The sequence below is a fragment of the Cataglyphis hispanica genome, chromosome 18 (genome assembly GCF_021464435.1).
Source record: "Cataglyphis hispanica isolate Lineage 1 chromosome 18, ULB_Chis1_1.0, whole genome shotgun sequence".
NCBI lineage: Eukaryota > Metazoa > Arthropoda > Insecta > Hymenoptera > Formicidae > Cataglyphis > Cataglyphis hispanica.
The window spans coordinates 2,617,806-2,640,027 of record NC_065971.1 but is presented as its reverse complement, the minus strand read 5'-3'; the positions used below and the strand labels follow the sequence as shown (position 1 = coordinate 2,640,027).

Genomic DNA, 22,222 nt, shown 5'->3' with positions numbered 1-22,222 from the left:
CAGTTTCTGCCGCGTCGTTGAACACTCGACACGAAGCCGTCGGTTGATCGCGTGACCGCATGCTTCCGTTCTGACCTCTGGTTTTCCTCGTTTCTCAAGCCTCCAAGTTCGACGTGAATCCAAGGGATCAGTTGGCGTTCTGAAAGACTTTGCGATTTCCCCGAGCGAAGTTGCAACTCCAGCGCAGAAGCTTCAAAGACAAGAGGAACAAGAGGAACCATTATCGCGGCAAGAGACCAAGGAGGACACAAAGGAATCTCGCGATTATGGACAGACCCCTTCGAGGGAGAAACGATCGCCATTGTTGGGAGAAATAGTTCGTAAGCGCGAGGAGGACAATCTGATCTGCAAAGAGCACTCTTTGGAATATCAGAGCCAGACGCTCGAGAGTCAATCGGATCACCTGTTCCACGAGGTGATCACTTCCTCCTTGGACGATCTATTGAAAACGATCCCCGAGAGTTGGACTCGCGAGGTCTACGAGGAGAGCCTCGACGAGATCGAGCATAGTTTCAAGGAAACACAGTATTCGCCTAAGGAGAAACGCGACGTGCAAACTCAGACCGTGCAGGAGTCGAAAGGCACGCAGTGCAGTCCCGAGCAGAGCGTGAGGACTCCCTGTGACGAGGAATCGCCTAGTATCAGCCCTTTCCACGTCAGTCGCAAATACTTTCAAAGTCCGAAACGGGAAGTGCAGACGCAGACTCAGGGCGAGAACAAGAGCGTCCAGTGCTCGTTGGACGACTTGGGTGATCTCGCGAACATTATCGCGGGCAGCCCCATCAGATCGGATCAGACGCAAGAGTCGAAAAGCGTTCAGTGCATCCCAGAAGATCTCTCCGCGAGATCATCCGATAGATCGAGATCCTCCTCTCGGGAGGACGTCCTGCGCAGTCCGCGGCGGGAGGTCGAGGTGCAGACTTATCAAGAGTCGAAGGCGATCCAATGCAGTGACGACGAGCTGCTCGAGGCTGATCAGAGCACCGATCGTTCAGAGCGCCCGTATCATAGCAGACCGGCCAGCTCGACGTCCAGGAAGACCGAGAGTTCGCCCTCGTCGAGTTCGAGTTCGCCGCGCAAGTTCCCGACAGTCGTCTTCGTGGAGGGCAAGGGGGACATGACCGTCACGCACAGGGAGCGCGATGGCGACGTCACCTGGTCGAAACACTGGGGCCCCGAAAGATTGGTGGAGATATATAGGGAACCGAAAACCAGCTTAGGACTCAGCATCGTTGGCGGGAAGGTAAGATGTAATCCAATAACATATCTGATTACGTCATTTTCTCCTGATAAAACTTAATAAAAAAAAAAAGCAAATTTGTTTTCTTACGAGAAATATTTAATCTTATCTAAAATGTAATATATTCATAAAATGAATATATTACATTTTAAATAAATTTCTTTGTTAACGTTTTTTAATTATGTTGATTACAATTACTTTCAAAACTTTTATCTCTAGCTCGATTTAGCTATATCAATTTATTATGTCGAATTTCCTTCATGCTATTACGAATATAAGGTCGATCTCTGATTTACAACGAACGAGTATTACACACATATAAACACACATACACATACATACATTGCAAAATTTATTTTTATAAATTCCAGTGATTCGATCGATGCTGATAATCCTAAATTACTGCCAGTTCTCACGTGCGGTCGGGCTACAATTTTTCGTGTCTCTTTTATTAGCACGCACGAATATAGCTGTGAATATGGACGAGGATTGGTTCGCCGATATTGCCGCGGTATTTTATAGCTGGCCTTTAAAATTGGGAATGTTACGACGGCTATCGAGACATTTGGACAGAGTTAGCGAAGTAGGTTGAACCTACTTGATGGCTGTTAAGTAAAACAGATGGCTTGATGGATCTCTATTTCGCACATCGAATGACTTGTGACCTAATAATTTAATAATTAATGTAAGATCTTATTAAAATCGATATTTATGCCTATTTGAGATTGTGATCAGATGTTTCACAGATTTTATTCGATTTTGCGAATAAATTCACGATGCAAAGTTAAAAGCTTTTATTAATGAATATCGAGAGTGTTGGTTGACGAATAATTAATTTAATTAATGGACTCTTTATCGATACATACGCTAATGTCATCCCGCGACGTTATTCCATAACGCATCAGTACACTTTCCCGACATTAAGCTGACAAGATGACATAATAGGATCATCGGCTTTAGTTTTGGCAATCTCTCTTCTTTCCCTACCGTTACCTTGAAAGCTCCTTGGAATAACATTTCAAACAAGCCATCGGAATATCGCGCATTATTTGGATTTTGGATAATGCAACTCTGTATGCAATTAAATCGTTATTTTCCCCCTCTAGATACAAATAACTGATATTATGCACACGCAATTATAATTCATAGATAATGCAACAAACGCAGGATATAACTCGCTGCTAATTAAATATCGATACGTGTGTTTCTCTACTCGGCGGGGAATGCAATCGATTATCCGACATGTCCGCTGAATTGTGGTGTCGAATAATTGATTTAATTCGATTAACACTTGTTGACGATGCGGCGATAAAGCAATGAAAATAAACGACCGGGGGAAATTGGAACGGGAAGGATGTCGGATCGGAAATCACGAGGGCTTCTGCCTCAAATATCTCGGTGCTCGCCGATGACGCGGTTCCCAGAGTTAACGAAGTCGGAGACCAGCATGACGCTCGCACAGAGCAGACCCTGATTAAATTTAACTACGCTTAATCCGCGTGAATCGACCAATCACGGTGCTGCGTTGATTGCGCTCCGTTTAGGGGGACATTAAGTAAACGATGATCGATTTCTCGTTTCAGGTTGACCTGCACAACGGTAGCTCCAGTAAATCCCAGAATATCTCCGGGATATTCATCAAGAATGTGCTGCCGAATAGCCCAGCCGGTAGAACCGGCGGTCTCAAGGTAACGCGATTTTTCTTCGCAATACACTTTGCCGTCAATCGCGAAAATCATATTTTTCCCTCCGGGCGATTATAAGATCAGAAAAATACAATAAAGCGAGAAAGAGCGTAAATTGCGGTTTTCGTGACATTTCGTGACATTTGAAATTTTATCACGTTGACAATATATATATATATATTTGTGTATGTAAAATGCGCGTGTTTTTTTATCAACGAAAGCTAAACGAGATTGTAACTTTAATTTATAAATTATCACAATAATGTTCTAATTTATTATTTATTTTATATTTGTATAATTATTAGGGCGCATTATTTATATCGCGTTCCTTCCTTCGCAAATTAAGCGGTATTAAAATTCAACAATCATTTTGTTTGTGTGCCGTGAGATTGGCCGCGCTCGGATTTAATTTGCCCTCTCACATGCGTGCTTTCAGATCGGAGATAGGATAATTGAGGTGGACGGTGTGGATCTGCGGCACAGTACGCACGAGCGTGCGGTGGAAGTTATACAAGCCGCCGGAAATCCTGTCTGCCTCGTCGTTCAGTCCTTGGTGCACCTGGTGAGATCTTGATCGCGACCAGGAATATCGAATATATTTTCTCTCGCTTCGTCCGAGAATCCACCTTCGACCAAAACTAACTGGTCGCGAGACGAAGAAAACGCTGTTCTTTATAACCACGCATTCCATTATATATACAAATATTTCCTATTGTGTTTCGTATTTTCCGTTGCACTTGATTGTTAAAATGTCGTAAGAATAACAAATTTAATTTTGAAAGCAGCATAAATCGCGAGAGAATTCTTAGAGAGAAAAACGACTAACGGAAATAAATTCTTTTAAAATTCACCGCCCAATTATATATCTATTAAAACTAATCGTGAGCTTTATTCTGGCCCGCGAAAAAATATCTACTATATCTAATTCCCGAGGGAAATAAATTCACAGCGCGCAGCGTAAATCCTTTACGGCCGTTGAAATTTATGACATTGCTTTATTCAAGCAACTATTGTACATTTACACGTCGTTTTTTTTATAGTTTGCAATTTTTCATCTAATCTTTTGTTTTTTTATGCTTCGTAATCCGCAAGAGTAATTCAAAATCAACGGTCGATGCATGTGTATTTTCTTGAGAGAAATAGAATTAATATTTCCCATCAATCAAAGAACATGTTAAAATTTAATATTAATCGACAATAAGTGATAAAAATGATTACTTACCGAATTAATTTACATTCAATCAAATTTCCCTTGAAAGTTCTTGTAACAAGTATTACAGTGTTTTACTTTTGATGTATCAAAAGTTTGAATATGCAAATTTAAACAAACTTCTGTAATCTAACAAAATTTATAACTAATATTTCGTACACTTTAACTTATATTAATTATTATACATAACATTCTGCTCACGTTTAATGACATGCGCGAATAAAAAGTCACATTTCTACGCTTTAAACGAGGTCATTATAAATCTCTCTCTCTCTCTCTCTCTCTCTCTCTCTTTCTCTCTGCGCACTATTGAGTTAACTCAATTCGCAAGTACCAAAGTTTCGCCTTGCAATTAACCTTGCATAAACGATCGATTCCGGTACGTTACCGTAGTCTCATGGAGGACGAAATTGAACTATATAATGTCACCGAATCGCATCGGCCGTTCTGCTCCTAAACCGATAGACGCATTAGGCGAAATTGGATGCAGGCGGTAGTTGAGATGCAAGTGGTGCAGCGATAAGGTAGAGACACGGGAAACTTGGCAACTGGTGAACGCAACGCAAACAATTCTCTCGACTTTTATTATCCTTCTGCGCGAGTTTTATCCAGTCAATCGCGGATGTTTACATCAAGCTTGCTGAAACGCACGCACAGCTCGAGAGGAAAGTCTCGTCGAGAAGAAAGTTCTCCATATCTTTTATATCGAATCCCAAGCTCGAAGTAACGTGAAGTTATATGACGTCGATATAAATTTAATATCATCACCGTTTTCCGATTGTGTCACGTGTATTTTGTTATTGCGTATTACGTTATACTCTGTCGTATAGTCGCATAGATGCGAGACGCGCGAGATTTCACTCTCGCGGTGGACGATAAAATCGTAGCGTGCTCGAAGAGTTCTCTTGAGCTCGTAATCTCTCGAATCTCGGTGAAATTTATTTATTTTGTATCCGTTTTGACTTTAACGACTTTTGTGCATGGTAGTATAGACAGAGTTTCCCAGAATTAAAAATTCGCGAGCATTCAATACATACGTTCGGCAGCGAATTGATGAGTCGTATAATTTTCTGCTCGTGGATGGTCTCGATCAGCAGCCGCGTTATTTTCGGCTCTACTGAAGAGCGCACGACCTATTTTTTTTTTTTTCGATGCTTCAAAGTTAGCTTGAAATGAAACGGCCGGATAACATTTCTTCTTGATTCGTACTATTAAATGTCGCTTCGACGTAGGTGTCAACCGTGACGACACTTGTTTGTCGTAGCAGTTGGCTTGGCTACAATTGGCCGTTCTCTGAAAGCGACATCAACTTCCTGTAATTTCACTCGAGCGCATTCCCTCGAAACTGTCGATGCAAGCAGAATGGCGATGTCGAGATATATACACGCTCGTGGACGACAGAGTTGGTGAATAGAAGAAAGAGAAGAAGCGCAAGGTGAAAGCGTAAAAGAATGAGATGGAATGAGAGGACAAAGGAAAAAGTGAGGGAGATAGATGAATAGTGAGAGAAAGAAAGAGAGAGAATATGGAAAGAGCCATTATCGGTAACAGCTCTTGTACGCGTACGATGCACCGGGGTCGAACTTTCCAATAAATCTTCATGATGAGGGATGGTGAGGGGCAGAGTGTGTGTGTGTGTGTATGAGAGAGAGAAAGAGAGAGAGAGGCGCGATGATGGAGATATGTAAAGTGAGGAGAGATGAGAGGTGGGAAGATGATAGTGTAAAGACGCGTTCAGACAATGTCGGCGTACCATCGATTACATCACAAGACGAAAGTGTTCTGTTCGTCATCGATTAATTTGAATAACCGAATAAATTTAATGTCATATGTATTATCGATGACAATCGCATCATTCCAAAAAATTACGCCATTTATTCTAAAATTTATAAAACCGCCATTTATTTAAAAATTTACAAAAGTTGCGCGCACAAAAAATACTGTTGTTGAATTAATCGTATATAATATATAACGTCGAGATGACAATATTAATTGGATGATTCGCGCGAATCTTTCACCACATCATGCCTCCTGTATTTGTCGATGTATTTTGACAGATTTACTAGCCAAAATGAATACAAACTCTTTTCAATTTTTCAACTGAACGCACCTTTATGGGGATACGGGGATAGAGATACAAGCGGGGAGAAAAAAGGTTGCGCTCGCCAGAGTCAGAGTCTGGAGGTTGATGCGGTTCGCCGGAAAAGAGTGGTCTCGTTGCGACCGAGCGCGCTCATCATCGACACCATGGACCATCGACGGCCTCACCTTGCCTCCTCTCCTCTCTCCCTCCCTCCTCCCACCTCTCGGATATACCGATGCGCCCCCGTGCCATATGAACAACCATCCCCCGTTCTCCGTTCCCGTCATCGCTAGCATGCAAGAACTTTAGTTTCGTGCACGAAACCGACCCGATCGACGGTGGTGTTCATCCGATGTCACTCGGCTCGGATTGTCACGGGGTGACGCGATGCACCGATTCTTTGGACGCAAATGCGTCACTTCCGTCGTACGTTATCACGCGGAAAAGCGTATCGAAATCTCATCGTTTCAATTTTTTTTTTTTTTTCATCATCAAATATGATCTCTTAACTCTCGTCGGCGCACCTTTGCGTGGGTTCGCGCGACGCGCAACTGGTGCATCATATCGACATTTGTGCGTTCGTTCGAGTTTGTGTGTTCTCTTCCTCGAACTGTAAATCGTATCGTAAACAGAAGTTATTTTGGTTTACGATATAGAAACACGGGCGTGCTGTTGGAAGATCTTTGGGATTAAATGTTAAGTAATACCAGGAAGCTGTCACGCGAGCAGATGTATTTTGTATACATCAGATATATTTTTGATTGATTAAACTGTAAAGAGCAACAAGAGAATTTCGAAATTAATAATGTTTCGCGTTGTGCGCGTGATCTGACGAGAGTTAAGGTTACTCAATTTAAGTTTTGATCTGATCGCTCACGTATTGCTGTATTTGGCTTCAATTATGGCCACGTGATCGTATAGAGTGTTTTTTAATAGCGTATGTTTAATCTGAAACAACACGAGAAGGAAATTAATCAGCAAACAGTTGTGTGACTGAATTACAATATTTACATCGTTATGAAAAAACGAATACGTGTTGCATCATTTAACAGATGGATATCGTCGATATATTTTTACATGCCCGATAAAAATTCACTACGTTGTTTGATTTAATCTAATTTACATTAAAAGAGTTCATCAAAAATTTATCCAAAACAGAAACAATTTTTCCCGCCTCTTCTATATTAATCCCGTGAATGTGCAGCAAGAGCCTCGTTCGCATATTTAATCGATTATTTCGAAAAGTATACACGTATATAAAAAAATTATACATATATATATATATATATATATATATATATATATATATATATATAAAAGACATATAAATAATTTTTATTCGATATCTCACAGATGTTTATCTTACAAAATATTAATCTTACAACAGTGTCGTACAGCGTTTTATCAGTACAATATTCTATAATTGTTTATATTGTTTAAAACAAAATCGTATCCGTTTCGAAATGATTGATTTCCTACTTTGATTATATACTCCTAAAAAAACAGAGAGAAGAGTATAGAAGAAGAGATCGAAAGAATCTTTGAAATACACGTCGCTGGTCCATTTTACGCGTTACGGAATTAATCCCACTCAATTGCAGTTACTTTGGCAACAATTCAAGACATTCAGCAAATATTTCCGTTGTACTAATTCATTCTGACTGGTTTATCCGGACGCTCTGCGCAGTTTAGTAGTTTACGTCGCTGCTAAAATAAGTATAGATTTTCGAAACAATTCTGTGTGCGTGTGGGAAGACTATCCGCATCATATATTGTCTCTTCTCTACTTCTCCAGCTTTCTCTCTCTTTTTTCATTAAAAAAAATTCCCCGTCGCCATAAAAGTCTTTCTACACCGAGCTATCGGCGCTATCCTAGAATATAATAGCTCGTAAACTGCTTAATATCGTCTAGCTTGTGTGTCCTATTTTACAATTGAAATTTTAAACGAAAATTCCGTATAATATTATATATAAATTTAAATATAGATTTCGTGTGTGTGTGTGTATGGTCGTTTCACATTTTATTATTATTGTATTTGTTCGATGAGTAAAATTAATTGCATTTAACTCTTCGAAAAACATATTTCAATTTTGTATTTTATTTTGTATTAATATCATTTTACATGTAGTATCAATATCGGAAGTGGAACGTAATAAATAAAGTTTAACCGTTACTGAAGGTAACATTAAATTGGGACGAATTTAAGCTGGTTTGCGTGTATACGTCCAAGGATTTCCGTGCGGAACAGAGAATCTTGAAATTGTTGCAGAGCCCAGAGCACGGTAGCGCCGTCCAAGAGGAGAGAGATACCAAAGCCCGGAGGCAGACTGTCAAGAGTCATACGTCGCCGTCTTCCGGCATCAGTCCTGGAACGCCAACGGCCTCCTTTCGCCGTAAACCACCGCCAGTTTCGCCAGCGAGATCCATCACACCAGAAGTGATACAGGTCGATTTTCTCATATGTGATATCATCTCGATTCGAATTTCTAATCTTCGAATTTGATCGCGTAAACAATAATAATATTCATCGTCATTATAATTATATGCAAATAAATCGAGGTATTATTGATGCATTAAGTAATAATTAAAAGATGCAATTTTTAATAGAAAGGGAAAGGGGGGGGGGAGGGGATGACTGTCTTCGTTATTATATTTTGTATAAATGTTGAACAATCGATTACAACAATATATAGCAAATATCCGTTCCGATCAATACAAAAAAATGCAATTTGCGTCGCACAATTCGTTCCTTCAATCTGCTTCCCGCGAATGCATCAAGCATGAGAGACAAATACAATTGCTGCACTAATTGGTAAATGGGAAAAGACTGGGATGGAGGGGAGGTGGAGGGAGTTTCACGTGGCGGGAGAAAACTTGCAAAGTTCCGCGCTAATTAATTTCTTTAATTGAATCAGCGGAGTGTAGTTTTCTTTTTCCACAACGGCAAAATATTTTTATCACAATTTAATAAATTCAGGTATACGGTTATGACAATAATCGCATACTTATTATGTGTGTGAGCTTTAAAATTCAATTTAGTAATTAATCCATGCGGTTTGCCAGCGTTTATTTCATAAACATAATTTATGTCCTTTGATATATTTGCGTCTAATATCTTAAAGGGATTAAATTGTTACTGTTAATGTCTTCTTTGCGAGAATCTTATAATATTTTACCTTATAATATTTTTATTTTAATATGGAAATTTCTCCGTTTTTTCAAAATGTCTATTTGTTGCATAGCCAGGACTTGAGGACGGCGACACTCAAAGCAGCTCGCGCGGAGATTCCCAAAGACTAAGTTCGAAAAGTTCAGATGGCTCAGCTTCCAGCTCACGAAGGTATGACTGTAAGAAGGTTTTATCTTTTTTCGCTTTTATCTGAGATCTTTAGAAAACTATCATTATAAATAAATGCTGTGGAGTAAGAGAAACTTTTAATGGAAATTTACTGAATCCTGATGTTCGTTAAAAGGTCACAGGAATAGCGTCGTCGTCTTTTCCATTTCTCGCATGACCAAAAAATCAATTTAAAATTTTCTTCTGACTTTTGCGAATCAAAAAACGCGTATCTTTTATCGTATCTCAGATCCTCCATGAAGAAGTCAATTCGAAAAACAGCCCCTTCGCCTCCGGTGAATCCGGGTATCCTTCGCGAAGTCAGTGAGGAACGTGAAGACCACATCGCTGAACCCGCTTCGAAGGCCAAGTATTCCTCGGACGAAAGCTCGGACGACGAGGAGGATACTCGCATGCTGGAGGGCAACGTCTACACGAAGAGCGGCGTCGAGGTAAACGAACGTACCGATAGCCTCTCGATTCGCAAGGACGATGATGTAACATGCTATAAAAATGGCTTGACTTAGATCTCGAGGAAAAGCGCCGGAAACGTGAAGCGTACGAAGGCGGAAATCGAGGCGGATCCGGAAGAAGAGGACGAGTTCGGTTATACGAGCAGTGAGTGCGATTTGTGATAAACGTAACACATCGAGAAAACCGCGATTGGGGAAACAATTGAGAGAATTGTGATATTTATATACTATTTGCGTCACGTACGAAATCAATATTCATTCTGTACGATCGCATCATTGGTTGCGTGGCGGTCGCTGATATGCAAAATTCAATTTTATTGCATCTCCGATTATTCATCTACACACTGTGAAAGAGATAATTTTAATTCGCAAGCACACGAAATCTGACAAGCATGCATCGGATGGATTTATATTGGTCGATTAATGTATGTATATTGAAAATGTTTTTTTTTTTTTTTTAATTTTGCAGACAAAATACAGAAGAAATATCAGCATCTCGGACATCAAGTGCTGATGGTTGTTCTCGAGAAGGATAGACGGGGATTGGGTATTTCCTTGGCAGGACATAAGGACAGAAACCGAATGGCGGTGTTTATTTGCGGCCTCAATCCGAAGGGTGCGGCTTATAAAAACGGCGGGCTTCTCATCGGCGACGAGATATTGGAGGTAATATATCTCTTATTCTTGTCTTCCGATTTTTACGACTCGCCATTTACGGCCGCAGTTCTCCATATGACACGGTGATTACTTCGTCAGGTTGTTTAACTTTTTTTGTTTATTTTATGAGTTGTTTAATTTGTCTGTATAAAACAACATTACTAACATACAAATATTGAGTTTAAAGCAAGTAAATGAGGCTAAAGTAAGTTTAAAGTAATGTAGAGATATATTTTAAATAAAATAATTAAGATATAGAAAAAGACTAAATTTGGCATTTAATTAAAATTAATTAAAATATTGATAATTTTTTCCAAATATATATATATATATGGAGAAAATTCTCAATATTTTAATTAATTAAATATATTTTAATTATATATATATATTTTTTATTTTGTTTTTGTTTTAATTTATTGATTTTTTAAAATAAATCTCTTTAACGAAAATGTTTAATATGTTTAATATGAAAATGTCGAAACGTCAATAATTTTTAATTCAAAAAATTCAATAAATTAAAAAAAGAACACGAGAAATACAAAAGAATCCGTAGTCGAAAATGTGTAATTTTATTATATCTTATTAACTTCATTTTACATTTCTCTTTATTGTTCAAATAGAATAATTGAAAAAACTTTACATGTTTTTGTCAATTCCGCAAATTGTTATGACATGTTTTGCAACAAGCTTCATCTCGTCTCGCGTGTCGATAACATGACGATAAATGATGAAAATAAAAAAAAAAAGCTTTACTTTCCATTCCATTTAGGTGAACGGTTGCGTGTTGCAAGGACGGTGTCATTTGAACGCGTCCGCTCTCATCAAAGGCATACCCGGCAATCGCTTCAAGATCATCGTTTATCGGTGAGACATAAGAGCTTTTTCCGTGATGTATAACACGTGACGTAGACGACATGTATAACAAAATTCATTAAAACTATAAACGGATTTCGCCTGTCCCGGTTGCAGAAGATCGAAGGCTGTCGATGACATCGCCGTAAAGCCGATAGTTCAATTTCCACCAACCTTGGATGACGTAAGTTTGTTTGCGTCGTTTATCTTTTATCTTGACAATCTTCCTCGAGATAGTGCAAGACCGGTTGCAATTTTCGTAGAATAACGAGAGTCGTCGAGAAGCGATTAATGTCGCGTAATACAATCTACGGTTCATCGCGCAATTAGATATCCTCTACGAATGTTGCATAATTATCTCAGTAAATGCCAATGATCGATGTGATCTAATCTCTAGTCAGTGACATTTTTAAATAACGATGTTGTTGCTATAAAAACTCAAATCAATTTAACATCCATGTATTTATATACATTTATATTTTTATACACTACGAGATATTTGATAAATCACGATTGATGTAAATTCTTCGCGAAAGACTCAAGAAAAAGTTTGACATTAAAAAAAATTTTTTTTTGCTTTTTTTGTGATTCTTTACGCGGGAAAAACAATTATTATAGAAACTTTGATTACGAAGAAATCCATGTCGAAGAAATCATTGGCAATCTTTTTAAAAATTTCGAAACTTTCCTACCGCGATATATTTGACTTTCGCATCGAGATATGTTTATATGACACTAGGTACTTATTATGACAGATATTCATATCGTTATTAGCTTTCACCGATTTCTCAAAGCAGCAAGATCGTGAAAATATGCCGATATACGATATCTATTACTTCGATCTAACATGAATTCATCTGCACTTGATTACCACAACATCGTTTGGCTCGCATAATTTCTATATATAGGGCATGTCGCGAGCGATGCAACTACGATAATGCATGCGACGTAAATGCATATCATATTGCCATCAACTGACAACTGATCTATTACATTTCAGAACTTTGCTTCAGCCTTCAGTAAGTACAAGGGAGTCCGCGAGGTACAAATAAAAAAGGCAAGTATTTATAATTACGCAAAGCTGATTGCATGATCCAATATTTCATTTGACGTATCAATATTTTTTTAATACTAACCGTCCACTGTAACTCGTTCATAGAGTCCGTACGGTCTAGGCATAATGATCATCGAAGGGAAACACTTGGCAGTAGGTCAGGGTATCTTCGTGTCTGATATTCAAGATGGTAGTGCCGCAGAACAGGTAATTTCTCGCTTGTACGAGTCTCGGGAGTTCCATTTTAATCCGAAATTCTTTATAATATTACAGGCTGGATTGAAAATGGGCGACATGATCCTGGCCGTTAATTTGGATAGTTTAATAGGGCGCACGTACGACGAGGTTCGTATTTTCTTTCTCTCCTTCAAGCAAAGAATTGTTTGATCTGGCTAGTTTAAATATTTAAACTGTATGCTTATTCTATCGATTTTCTTTTTGTTTCTTTAGGCCACGGAGTTATTGAAGAAAGCGCAGGGCGTCGTTGTGCTGACGGTTTGTAATCCTAACGAGAATAAAGTAGAAGAGGATCAGAAAGAGAAGGAGAAAGATAAAACTAAACTTGGAAGTGAAGCTGGTGATGTTGCGCAGAAAACGCCACAAAAGAGTACACCAGGTGAGTTTGATTAAGTGATATATTAAATTTTTATTTTTGACATTTATACGGAAACTGTCACTAATTGCACACACGCACGTATTTGCATTTCGTTTATAAGATTATGAGCTGTTTTTATATTTCATTTTATTACTTGTTACTATAATATCAGCCAAAGAAGCTGAGAAATCGGCGGAAGCTGAGAAAGTCCGATTGGATCCGAAGACCTGTCAGATACCGGTCGGTCAGGAAGTGACGATAGAGTTTCAGAAAGAGAAGGACCAGGTCGTAGGTATCGTCATCGCTGGTGGTTCTGATACCCTCTGGGTGAGCATAATTGATAATCTTTAAAATATCTAAAATTTTGCTTTTAAACATTTTGTGTTTTTTTCAACATGATATATAAATTCGCATTATAATTAATTTAATATATGATTTTCTTTAATCGTGAAACTTAAGCATTAAATTGTAAATAAACAATGGCTATATGAGAAAAAAATCGATGATGCAAGATATATTTAGATGTGTGTGAAAAATAATATCTTGTAGATATCTTAAGTGTCTTGATAAAAATATGTATTGATTTTATACATCAATAAATTGATACTAATTATTGTAGTAATTTGATATCAATGCCAATGTTTGCATAATGCTTTTTTTTTCTAGAATGGGGTGTTTGTTCTGGATGTATTTCCCGAAGGCGCGGCCGGAAAGGACGGTCGGTTGAAACTCGGCGATCAAATTCTCAGTATAGGCAGCGAGAGTTTCAAGCAGATAGAGTCGCAAAAAGCTCGTGAAACGATGCTGAAGCTTACTTCCGGGACTGTACGTGACACTTGTACTCTTAAGAATCATTATTGTCTTCTCTTAATGAAGATGAAAAATGCGAAAGAGAAAATTAGCTGTCAACTATTTCGGGCTCTGATTTTCTTAGCGAGTTTTTGTTGGATTGATCGATCGTGACGTTCTCTCAATTTGTCTGCTTGCAGATCACGATGATGGTGTTGCGCCACGAGAAACCAACCGAGGAGTACGAGGTGGAGATACAGAAGAAGAGCGGTAGAGGTGCAGGTATCTGTTTCGCCGCGTTTAGGAGCGGCAAGGGAGCTTACGTGACGGAGCTGGTAAGAATCGTCTCGTTTCCGATTCTATTCATTGTACAAGCGACATTATCACGGCTTATCAGTTGCGTTTTAACACCGACCTTCTGTCTCTGATGCCAGATGCCAGGCGGTCAGGCTATCGAAACCGGCAAGATATGTAAGGGCGATCATCTTATAACGATCAGCGGATTGGATGTGCGCGACGTTGCCTTTGACGATATCGCTTTTCATCTAAAGATATCCAATCCGCTCCAGCTGAAGCTAGCTAGGTATAAATCCGCCAAACAATGACAGGTAAGATTAACGCGTCATTTTTTCGATAATTGAACAGCTATATCCTAAACTGTTAAATGTATTGATTTTTTTGTAAACGCGATTTCTGATTCGAAGAATGTATGACGATGTTTATAATAGCGTTAATAAAGGTCGAGTGAAATCATCTTTTAGGGTTCTGCGGGCGGAACTCTCAACGCGTGTCCCGACGTACGAAGAAGCATCTACAGACACCGTGGATTCTAGTGTGATATGTAGGTAAAAAAATATATCTTAATAACCATAAGTACCTTTGTTACGAGAGCCTCGTGCAAAATCACGCGACTCACTCTGTTAGTTACACGTCGCCAGCGTCGCCAATCGATCTTGCCGTTCGAATTCGCGTGCAACACGAGAAGTGAAAAATAGAACGAGATAAAACGCGACGATTTATAACACATGTGCATCATTTCGATAGAGCGGACGGAAAACTTTGTGGCTAACTCTGAGAGAGAATCAATCAGTTGTCGCGTGCGATTGACAAATAGCCGATTAAAATTCCGCGAATTAATCGAGTTCGTGTAAACGAACGATTCCGTCTGTCGATACTCGTGCAAGTAATAGCTCCGATATATAACATCTTATCGTCTTATACACACACACACACACACACACACAATAATTATATGTATAATTTTATAGTGCGAGGTAAACACGTTATCACCGATAATAACGAGGAGAATATGGCATAGGACAGGTGTAAATCGATAATAATCTCGGCGAGTCTGTATATCAAGGGAAATATCGTTCAAATCTATTCTCTTCACTTGGGAGAAATACGACGCCGCTCCCTTTGTATCTTCATACAAAACCGAACTCGCTTGTATGTTTCGTACTACAACTTATATACTTAAGGAAGCAAATAATAGATGCGATTATAGCGAGCGTTTTTTCGAATATATCCGTGAAATGTTTCTTTTCTTTTTTTTTTTTTTTAAATAAGATTCTAGTCTCATCCGCGAAGATCGGCGTTTCGCGCCTTAATTATCGCTTTCGCTCGCGTCACGGCTGTTCCCATTGTCATGGCTGACGTAACGTTACATATTGTCGCATACCATATTTTTTTCAATATTAATAAGACAGGTACACGGTGTACGAGCTACGTCAAAAAGTGTACGCGCGTGTTGAGGAAACTTTAAATATATATATCACTGTTAAAAATATTTTCCCATTTATCCAAGAAATTCGCGTAGAATAAGATACACCGATCGGCCACGTCCGTTTAATAAAATCGGTAGATAGATAACAATTTTGTAACATGTAGCTTAATTTATAGACTAATAGAGAATGGGATACGATATATAGTGACATAAAATGTATATTAGAATAACTCTATCCGCGCGATTTCTTAAGTCTTAAACGCGATAGGACGTTCGCGTGTAAATTCGACATAACTCGCGCGCAGATATCGTTGACGACTCGTACATCGTGTATTGTTCATCGCCAATAAGATAGAAAATATATCGCCTAAAAAAATTTATAGATGTAATAAAAGAGGAAACGCATAGCTTCTCCCCTTTATAGCCTGACAAATCAGAGAGCGGTCGCGTCGAACGTCGAGCGAGATCACTTACAATTAGCGATAAGTGCGAGATCATTCTCGCGTGATCTCGCCATAGCGTAGATATAAATATAATAATAACATAATCGCGGGACGTTTGCCAATACCAACCGGATGGCGGATCATTCCGAGTGTTCAAGCGTTTTTTCTTTATGCTCTGACGTCCGTCAAATCACGACACGTCGCAAAGCTAGACTGGCTTGTTGAGTACACATAGTTAAATTAAATCTACCGTACATAACTAGTCCTTATAAATACTATATATTAATACGGAGATTTTCAAAGCGTGCAAGAGGAAAAAACAAATGCAAAGAGAAAAAAAATATATATATGACTATATATATATATATATATATATATATATATATATATATATATATATACACGCGGAAAATATAGAGATATATATAAATAATATAGAATCTATAATAGAGAGGAATCGCGAAACATATGTTTATTTATCGAGTCGTTCGTATCTCTCATCGCATGAATGATTGCACGTTCTCGTCGAACGTTTTGCATTTGAATTTTACATAGTTTATCATAGCGAGATGTTAATAAAAACGATCCTGTCTTGGACAACCTGCCGATGTCTCGAAAATGAGTACCATCATCAAATGAGTAAAATTGTCTACGGTTATTATTATTATTATTATTATTATTATTATTATTATTATTATTACAAAGTATATAGTATATTGTAACGAGTTGTAACGATATAGAAGAATATTTTAATTATTCTATATTATAAGATGTATTATTATATACTGAAATTTAAATTTTCAGACAGCGGAGAAAAATAGAGCAAATTTAATATAACAATGACGTTGAAAATCGAAGCGAACGGTGTGCGGAGAACGATCATTACTAATGAGAAAGATTCGATTAAGTAAAGATGCGTGTAGCAGATTTTTTATTTTATTTCTTCAAATTTATTTTACATTAATTTATGCAAATTTTGCAAAACTGCTTCTCTCTTTCTATATTTATTTTGTTCCTCTCTTTTATATAAAAAAAAATTGTGATTTTTTAATTTACTCTTTTCAAACTACACTACTTTCTAATTTATATATATTCGTTCGGGATGTCTACTTCCTGGAAAAATCTAAAAAATCTGAAATTCTCAGGGATTTTATTTTTATCTTGAAAAATCAGGGAATTCTCATAGAATTTTATTCGAACTCAGGGAATTTTTTCAAAAATTCTTTCTTTGATCATTTTGTTTTTATATTGCAAGCATCGGCAATGTAATTGTCCAATGGTTGTGAATTATATATTATAAATAAGTATATATCTTTCTTTTTGATATGTTCATTGTCATAGCAATATACAATATTGAGTACACATTTTTTTATTCTAACTCTTACAATTATTGATAGAAAATCCAAATATTATGCAAATGAAAAATGCTTACAAAAGTCACTTTACTTCTTTTCAATACATTTTTTAATTTAATATTTAAAATTTAAATGGTTTATTTTTTCTTTATATAAGTGAAAATCATTCGAAAACACACACACACACACACACACATATTCATTTTAAAAAGTTCCATTTACTTGAAATTTTGAACAAATTACCTGAAAAATCAGAGTATTCTCAGGGAACGTTTTTACAAGCTTTGGATAGACATCCTGTCATTATCATAAGCTTATATACGCTTTCATTTATTACATGACTTATCTTTATTTATTATTTATTATCATTTAGAATTCCTTTTTTTGGTTGACATAGAAAAGATTCGTTGAAGCTTCTTCGCGCAGTTCAAAATTTTATTAAATTTATTAGAATTTATAGCCGATAATATAGTAATTATCGCATTTCTGTACAATGTTATAAAACTTTTGGCACCAGAAAATCGTGCGAATTATTGTCGCTCGTATTTCTATCAACGCATCTTTAGGATTGTAGGCAGGCCTTAGGGATAATACGTCTAGTGTTAAATGTGCGAAGGAATGAAGTCCTGTATATCCATAGCGGAGAATCCCTGATCTCGTCGTATGTATCCTGTCATCGAGTTCAAAGTTGCGTTTCTCGATCGTTATTTCGAAAACGTTCAGTATCAGGTTGCTGACAGCGCGAAATCCAATATCTATTCTCAGAACATACAGGGTTACTAACGGGGAAACTTTTGCTATCGGCAGAAACACGGATTGTTGGGAAAAGCAAATCGATTATACGATTGCCGATGTGAGTTTTCAGTCAGTGGGAAATAATTGAAACAATCCCAGCGACTCTGCTTTAATTGTCCTTTGCGAGAAAACGTTCAAAATATTTTCTCCGCATAATTTTGTATAATTTTTATAAAAATTAAATTTTTCGTATAATTTAATTTGGCCTCAAATTATATCACGAATAATGTATCTATGCGTCAAGACGCAACTTTCGACTTGAAGACGGTTCAACGCGGACTACAATTTGGGGAAAGGGGGAGTCCTTCATAGTTACAGTTCTGTTCGCATATACATTATATAATTGTACGATTATTGATAACATTACATATACGAGCGTGCGATTGTAAAATGGCTTGCGAAGAAAATAATTCGTAGACCGCCCATTGTGATCGAATGGGACCTAAATGTGTTGCGCGAGAAAATGAATACATAAAAGATATTCTCAGTATTCTTTTTCTTTTACTGTGAATCTTAAACGAAATTAAATTAAGCCGACGCCACTTTACAATCACCGGCTCATGATTATTATCCTCATTATTGTTATTATGATTATTACAGTCAATGTCATGATCATCGTAGCGCGGCACTACTGAGAATAAGGAAGAAACTGATTATTATAGAACAAGAATAAAGTGTCACCGAGATCTATTAAAAGCATTAATTGCAACGTTGTAGTAAATAATGTTTGTTATTATTGCATAAATAATCTCTTGATGCCACTTTTACTTATTATTTAGTGAGCGATATAAGTGATATTAATCGCAAGAGGTAAGTAATGTCCCTATTACAATTTCTGTAAAAAAAATGTTTAGCAAAATTTTTTTTTTTGAAGCATATATATATTTATTATTATTTACACACACACACACACATGTATGTATGTATATATATATATATATATATATATATATATATATATATATATATCGTGGCATGTACAAAAAAATTACGTTTAGCTTCAAATATTTTCAGACATCATCTAATTAATGATTGAAAACATGCGTAAGAATGTAATTTCTACATTCAACATAATATAAAATAGATTTATAATTTGACGTGATTTGTTTGTATTTTATTCGCCGAAATTGTATTCCGCACCCACTCGGAGAACAATTGAGATGAATGCGGAGAGAATTCGCTTTGGATTGTTTTGTAATAAATTATTTCGCAAACGATACGCATTGCGTCGTTCGACACTTCGTCGATGCGAGATAAAATATAATCGAACAATACGCGAAATCTCGCGGCGTCATACGCATGCCGCATGTGCCATTACGCGCTTTTTTTTCGATTAATTAATCGCGCATCTTGCTAAGCCGGCGCGCTCGTAACCCACTTCCATCGCCGATAAACGATTTCTTTGGTCCACTTAGAAGGCGTTCGCGAAATAAAAAGAAGAGCAATGGTGAAAAAGAGCCTGCGTCCACATGCGTGACGTTCGTCTCGCTTAGACGAATGCGTAATTAATTAACATAGCGATTACACCCCCTCTCCCCCCCCTCTCGTGTAGCAATCGCATGCTCGTTAAATATCTTCGTTGTTTTCGCGCGCGAGACCAATTTCGCTTATAGATCGCGAAAGTAAGTCAGTGAAACATACGGCGATTTTACATCCTCTCGCGAATACATCGATAATCCGAAAGTTGTGTGTATGTCGATAGAATGTGTTAAAATTTCACGATAAAAATTAGGAGACTGGGAAAGTTTTGTAACTTTTGCTTAAATGCTGCTTTATCACGAGAGAAATTAATCGAGCGGCTATAGTGATCTTCCCGCACGAAGGCATGCAGGATGAATGGAAGGAACAAGAAAATCATGCGGTCGCGCATCTTGCCCGCGAGCGAAATGGAGCGACACGGTTCTCGTTCGAATCTTTCGCGAAGAGGAACGCGCGAGCAAGAAGAACGCGATTCGAACTTGACCCTGAGAGTTTCACCGGTCCCTCTGACAATCGGTTGTCGGGGAGAAAGGCGGAAAACCTGCGCGAGTAGGTGTCGATTTGTCTGTCGTGGTCCATCGACGCTGGACGTCCAGCTTTTACTTCAAAGTGACACGCTTCTCTTCGATATTCGCAACAGTTAACTCGATATATTCTATAACGTGTACATTCTGCGTTTCTGCTTTTCACTGCTTGCAACTGTAATATTCCATTTACAATTAAAATCTGAATATTTAAATTGTGATAATTTATACAAATGATGTAGTCGGCTACTTCTTTCTTTATGTCTTTCTCTATTTTCGAGTAATTATTTTCATATATTGTATGTTTCGTTTGATTTTCTCTTGTAACATAATTTCAAGTACACTTCTATCTCAATAGCATCTAGTTTAAGATAACATTTCTTTTTAAGATTTAAGACTTAGTTGCAATATCTGATAAATACAATTTCCAATTTTTTTTTTCAATTCCTTTTAACCGTGAAGAACTTATTATTCTCCTCGATCAACGTCGATAAAATATGAGGTATGAATAATTGAAGCAGTTCCGTTAAATGAGCGACGTAAATATTTATTCTAAATTGTTTCGATGCCGGTCTAAATAATCGGACTTTACTTTTAAGCGCACAAAACATCGCGGCGCGGTTATATATTTTTTCTTTCCGGCTTGTCAACAAATCCGAAATTGACTCCACTTGGCTGACCGAAAAAAGCGATGTGTTCGAACGGAATAATCGACGAATTTATAATGTTTGTAGAATCGTGATAGGCGTCAATCTCGCGAATTTGCGCCGGAACAGAACGATACATCGTGACTCTGTAAATCGAGAGAGGTTTAATTATTTTACACTTTTTCGCAGGAGACGGCGGGGGGCTCGTTCGCGAGGAGCAACGGTCCGTGGAATATAGTTCGCGGTCAGTTTTACCTTTTTCTTTTTAAAGCCGCGTTTCACGCGGGCCACGATCGCGTCGACGAACCGGTCGTCCCGAAACCGGAAACGAAAATGAACGCGTTTTACCGGATAATCGTGCGTATTCATTCCGTATTGCTCCATAAAACTAGACTGAATGATATTAGATACCGGATGTAACTAGATGAAAGTCGTGAGAAAGGCTGCTGTGCCATTAATTCTGCTGTCAATTAACCTAAGTCGAAATAAAAATGTTCTCGCATTATGTATCAGTTTGACGCGGACGATTTCTTTGCAAAAAGATAATACGTCCCTCTTTCGCGGTATTTATCTACAGCTGTGTAAGTGTTAAACGGTGCTAATGGTAACCAAGAGGAGAGGAAAAGGAAAGTCACGAAAATTATAAAATATCAGAACAGAATTTTGGAATCTTATTATAATGCGGTGAATGAAAAATTGACATAAAAATAATTGGAAATAAAAAAAAAAACTTTGAGGAGAGAAAGCCAATTTCTAAATAATATTTCTTCACAAAACAATATAAAAGAGAAATATTCTCTCTTCATTTCATATATTTCTGACAACGTCGATGATTGTCGTAAATTGAAATCATTAAATTGATATTACTTTTTTTTTAAAAAGAGAAAAATATTTTCAACACATTTTTCTTCTTATTATGCGCATCGGGTCTTTGATTCACAAATGAAATTTCGCTGGCTCTGGAAAGGGTTAAGAACCGTTCGAGTGCGCTCGCGAAGTAGGGGAAGGTCACTGGCAGCGTAAAAATGCAGAGGACGAAATGCCGACGTTCCTGTCCGTGGGGCACGATGCAATTATATCTCCTCCGCGGGAGCAAAAAAAAAAAAGGCAAACGGCGATTATAACACGCCATGGACAAGGTTTGCGAAACGTACGTAACGCCATGGACTACTTCCACCTGTGTGTACGTTCGCATACCGAACTTTCTTAAGCAATTATGTCATAACGCACAGTCGTGTGCCCCCTTTTCGTATTTTCATCTCGCGCTAATGCAATCT

At 37.7% G+C, this 22,222-nt stretch overlaps 2 protein-coding genes across 3 annotated transcripts in view; one reads left to right on the top strand and one right to left on the bottom strand.

Annotated features, from left to right (window-relative positions):
- Window positions 1-19,019, top strand: part of LOC126856223 (inaD-like protein) — a 92,510-nt gene extending 73,491 nt beyond the window's left edge. The window contains exons 21-39 of one of the 2 annotated variants that reach the window (XM_050604521.1): window positions 100-1,243; window positions 2,824-2,928; window positions 3,362-3,487; window positions 8,489-8,665; window positions 9,462-9,559; window positions 9,807-10,008; window positions 10,084-10,174; window positions 10,499-10,695; window positions 11,456-11,550; window positions 11,656-11,722; window positions 12,539-12,595; window positions 12,698-12,799; window positions 12,866-12,937; window positions 13,043-13,208; window positions 13,360-13,514; window positions 13,854-14,012; window positions 14,177-14,311; window positions 14,411-14,584; window positions 14,738-19,019. In XM_050604521.1, coding sequence (XP_050460478.1) covers window positions 100-1,243; window positions 2,824-2,928; window positions 3,362-3,487; window positions 8,489-8,665; window positions 9,462-9,559; window positions 9,807-10,008; window positions 10,084-10,174; window positions 10,499-10,695; window positions 11,456-11,550; window positions 11,656-11,722; window positions 12,539-12,595; window positions 12,698-12,799; window positions 12,866-12,937; window positions 13,043-13,208; window positions 13,360-13,514; window positions 13,854-14,012; window positions 14,177-14,311; window positions 14,411-14,581 — 3,319 coding nt within the window. In that variant the 3' untranslated portion in view covers window positions 14,582-14,584; window positions 14,738-19,019. Of the gene's footprint in view, window positions 1-99; window positions 1,244-2,823; window positions 2,929-3,361; window positions 3,488-8,488; window positions 8,666-9,461; window positions 9,560-9,806; window positions 10,009-10,083; window positions 10,175-10,498; window positions 10,696-11,455; window positions 11,551-11,655; window positions 11,723-12,538; window positions 12,596-12,695; window positions 12,800-12,865; window positions 12,938-13,042; window positions 13,209-13,359; window positions 13,515-13,853; window positions 14,013-14,176; window positions 14,312-14,410; window positions 14,585-14,737 lie in introns of those variants that run through there. The other variant, XR_007688338.1, reaches the window with a different exon arrangement.
- The window catches only part of LOC126856230 (uncharacterized PE-PGRS family protein PE_PGRS46-like), a 131,250-nt gene that overhangs the window by 24,273 nt on the left and 84,755 nt on the right, over window positions 1-22,222 (bottom strand). The window lies entirely within an intron of this gene.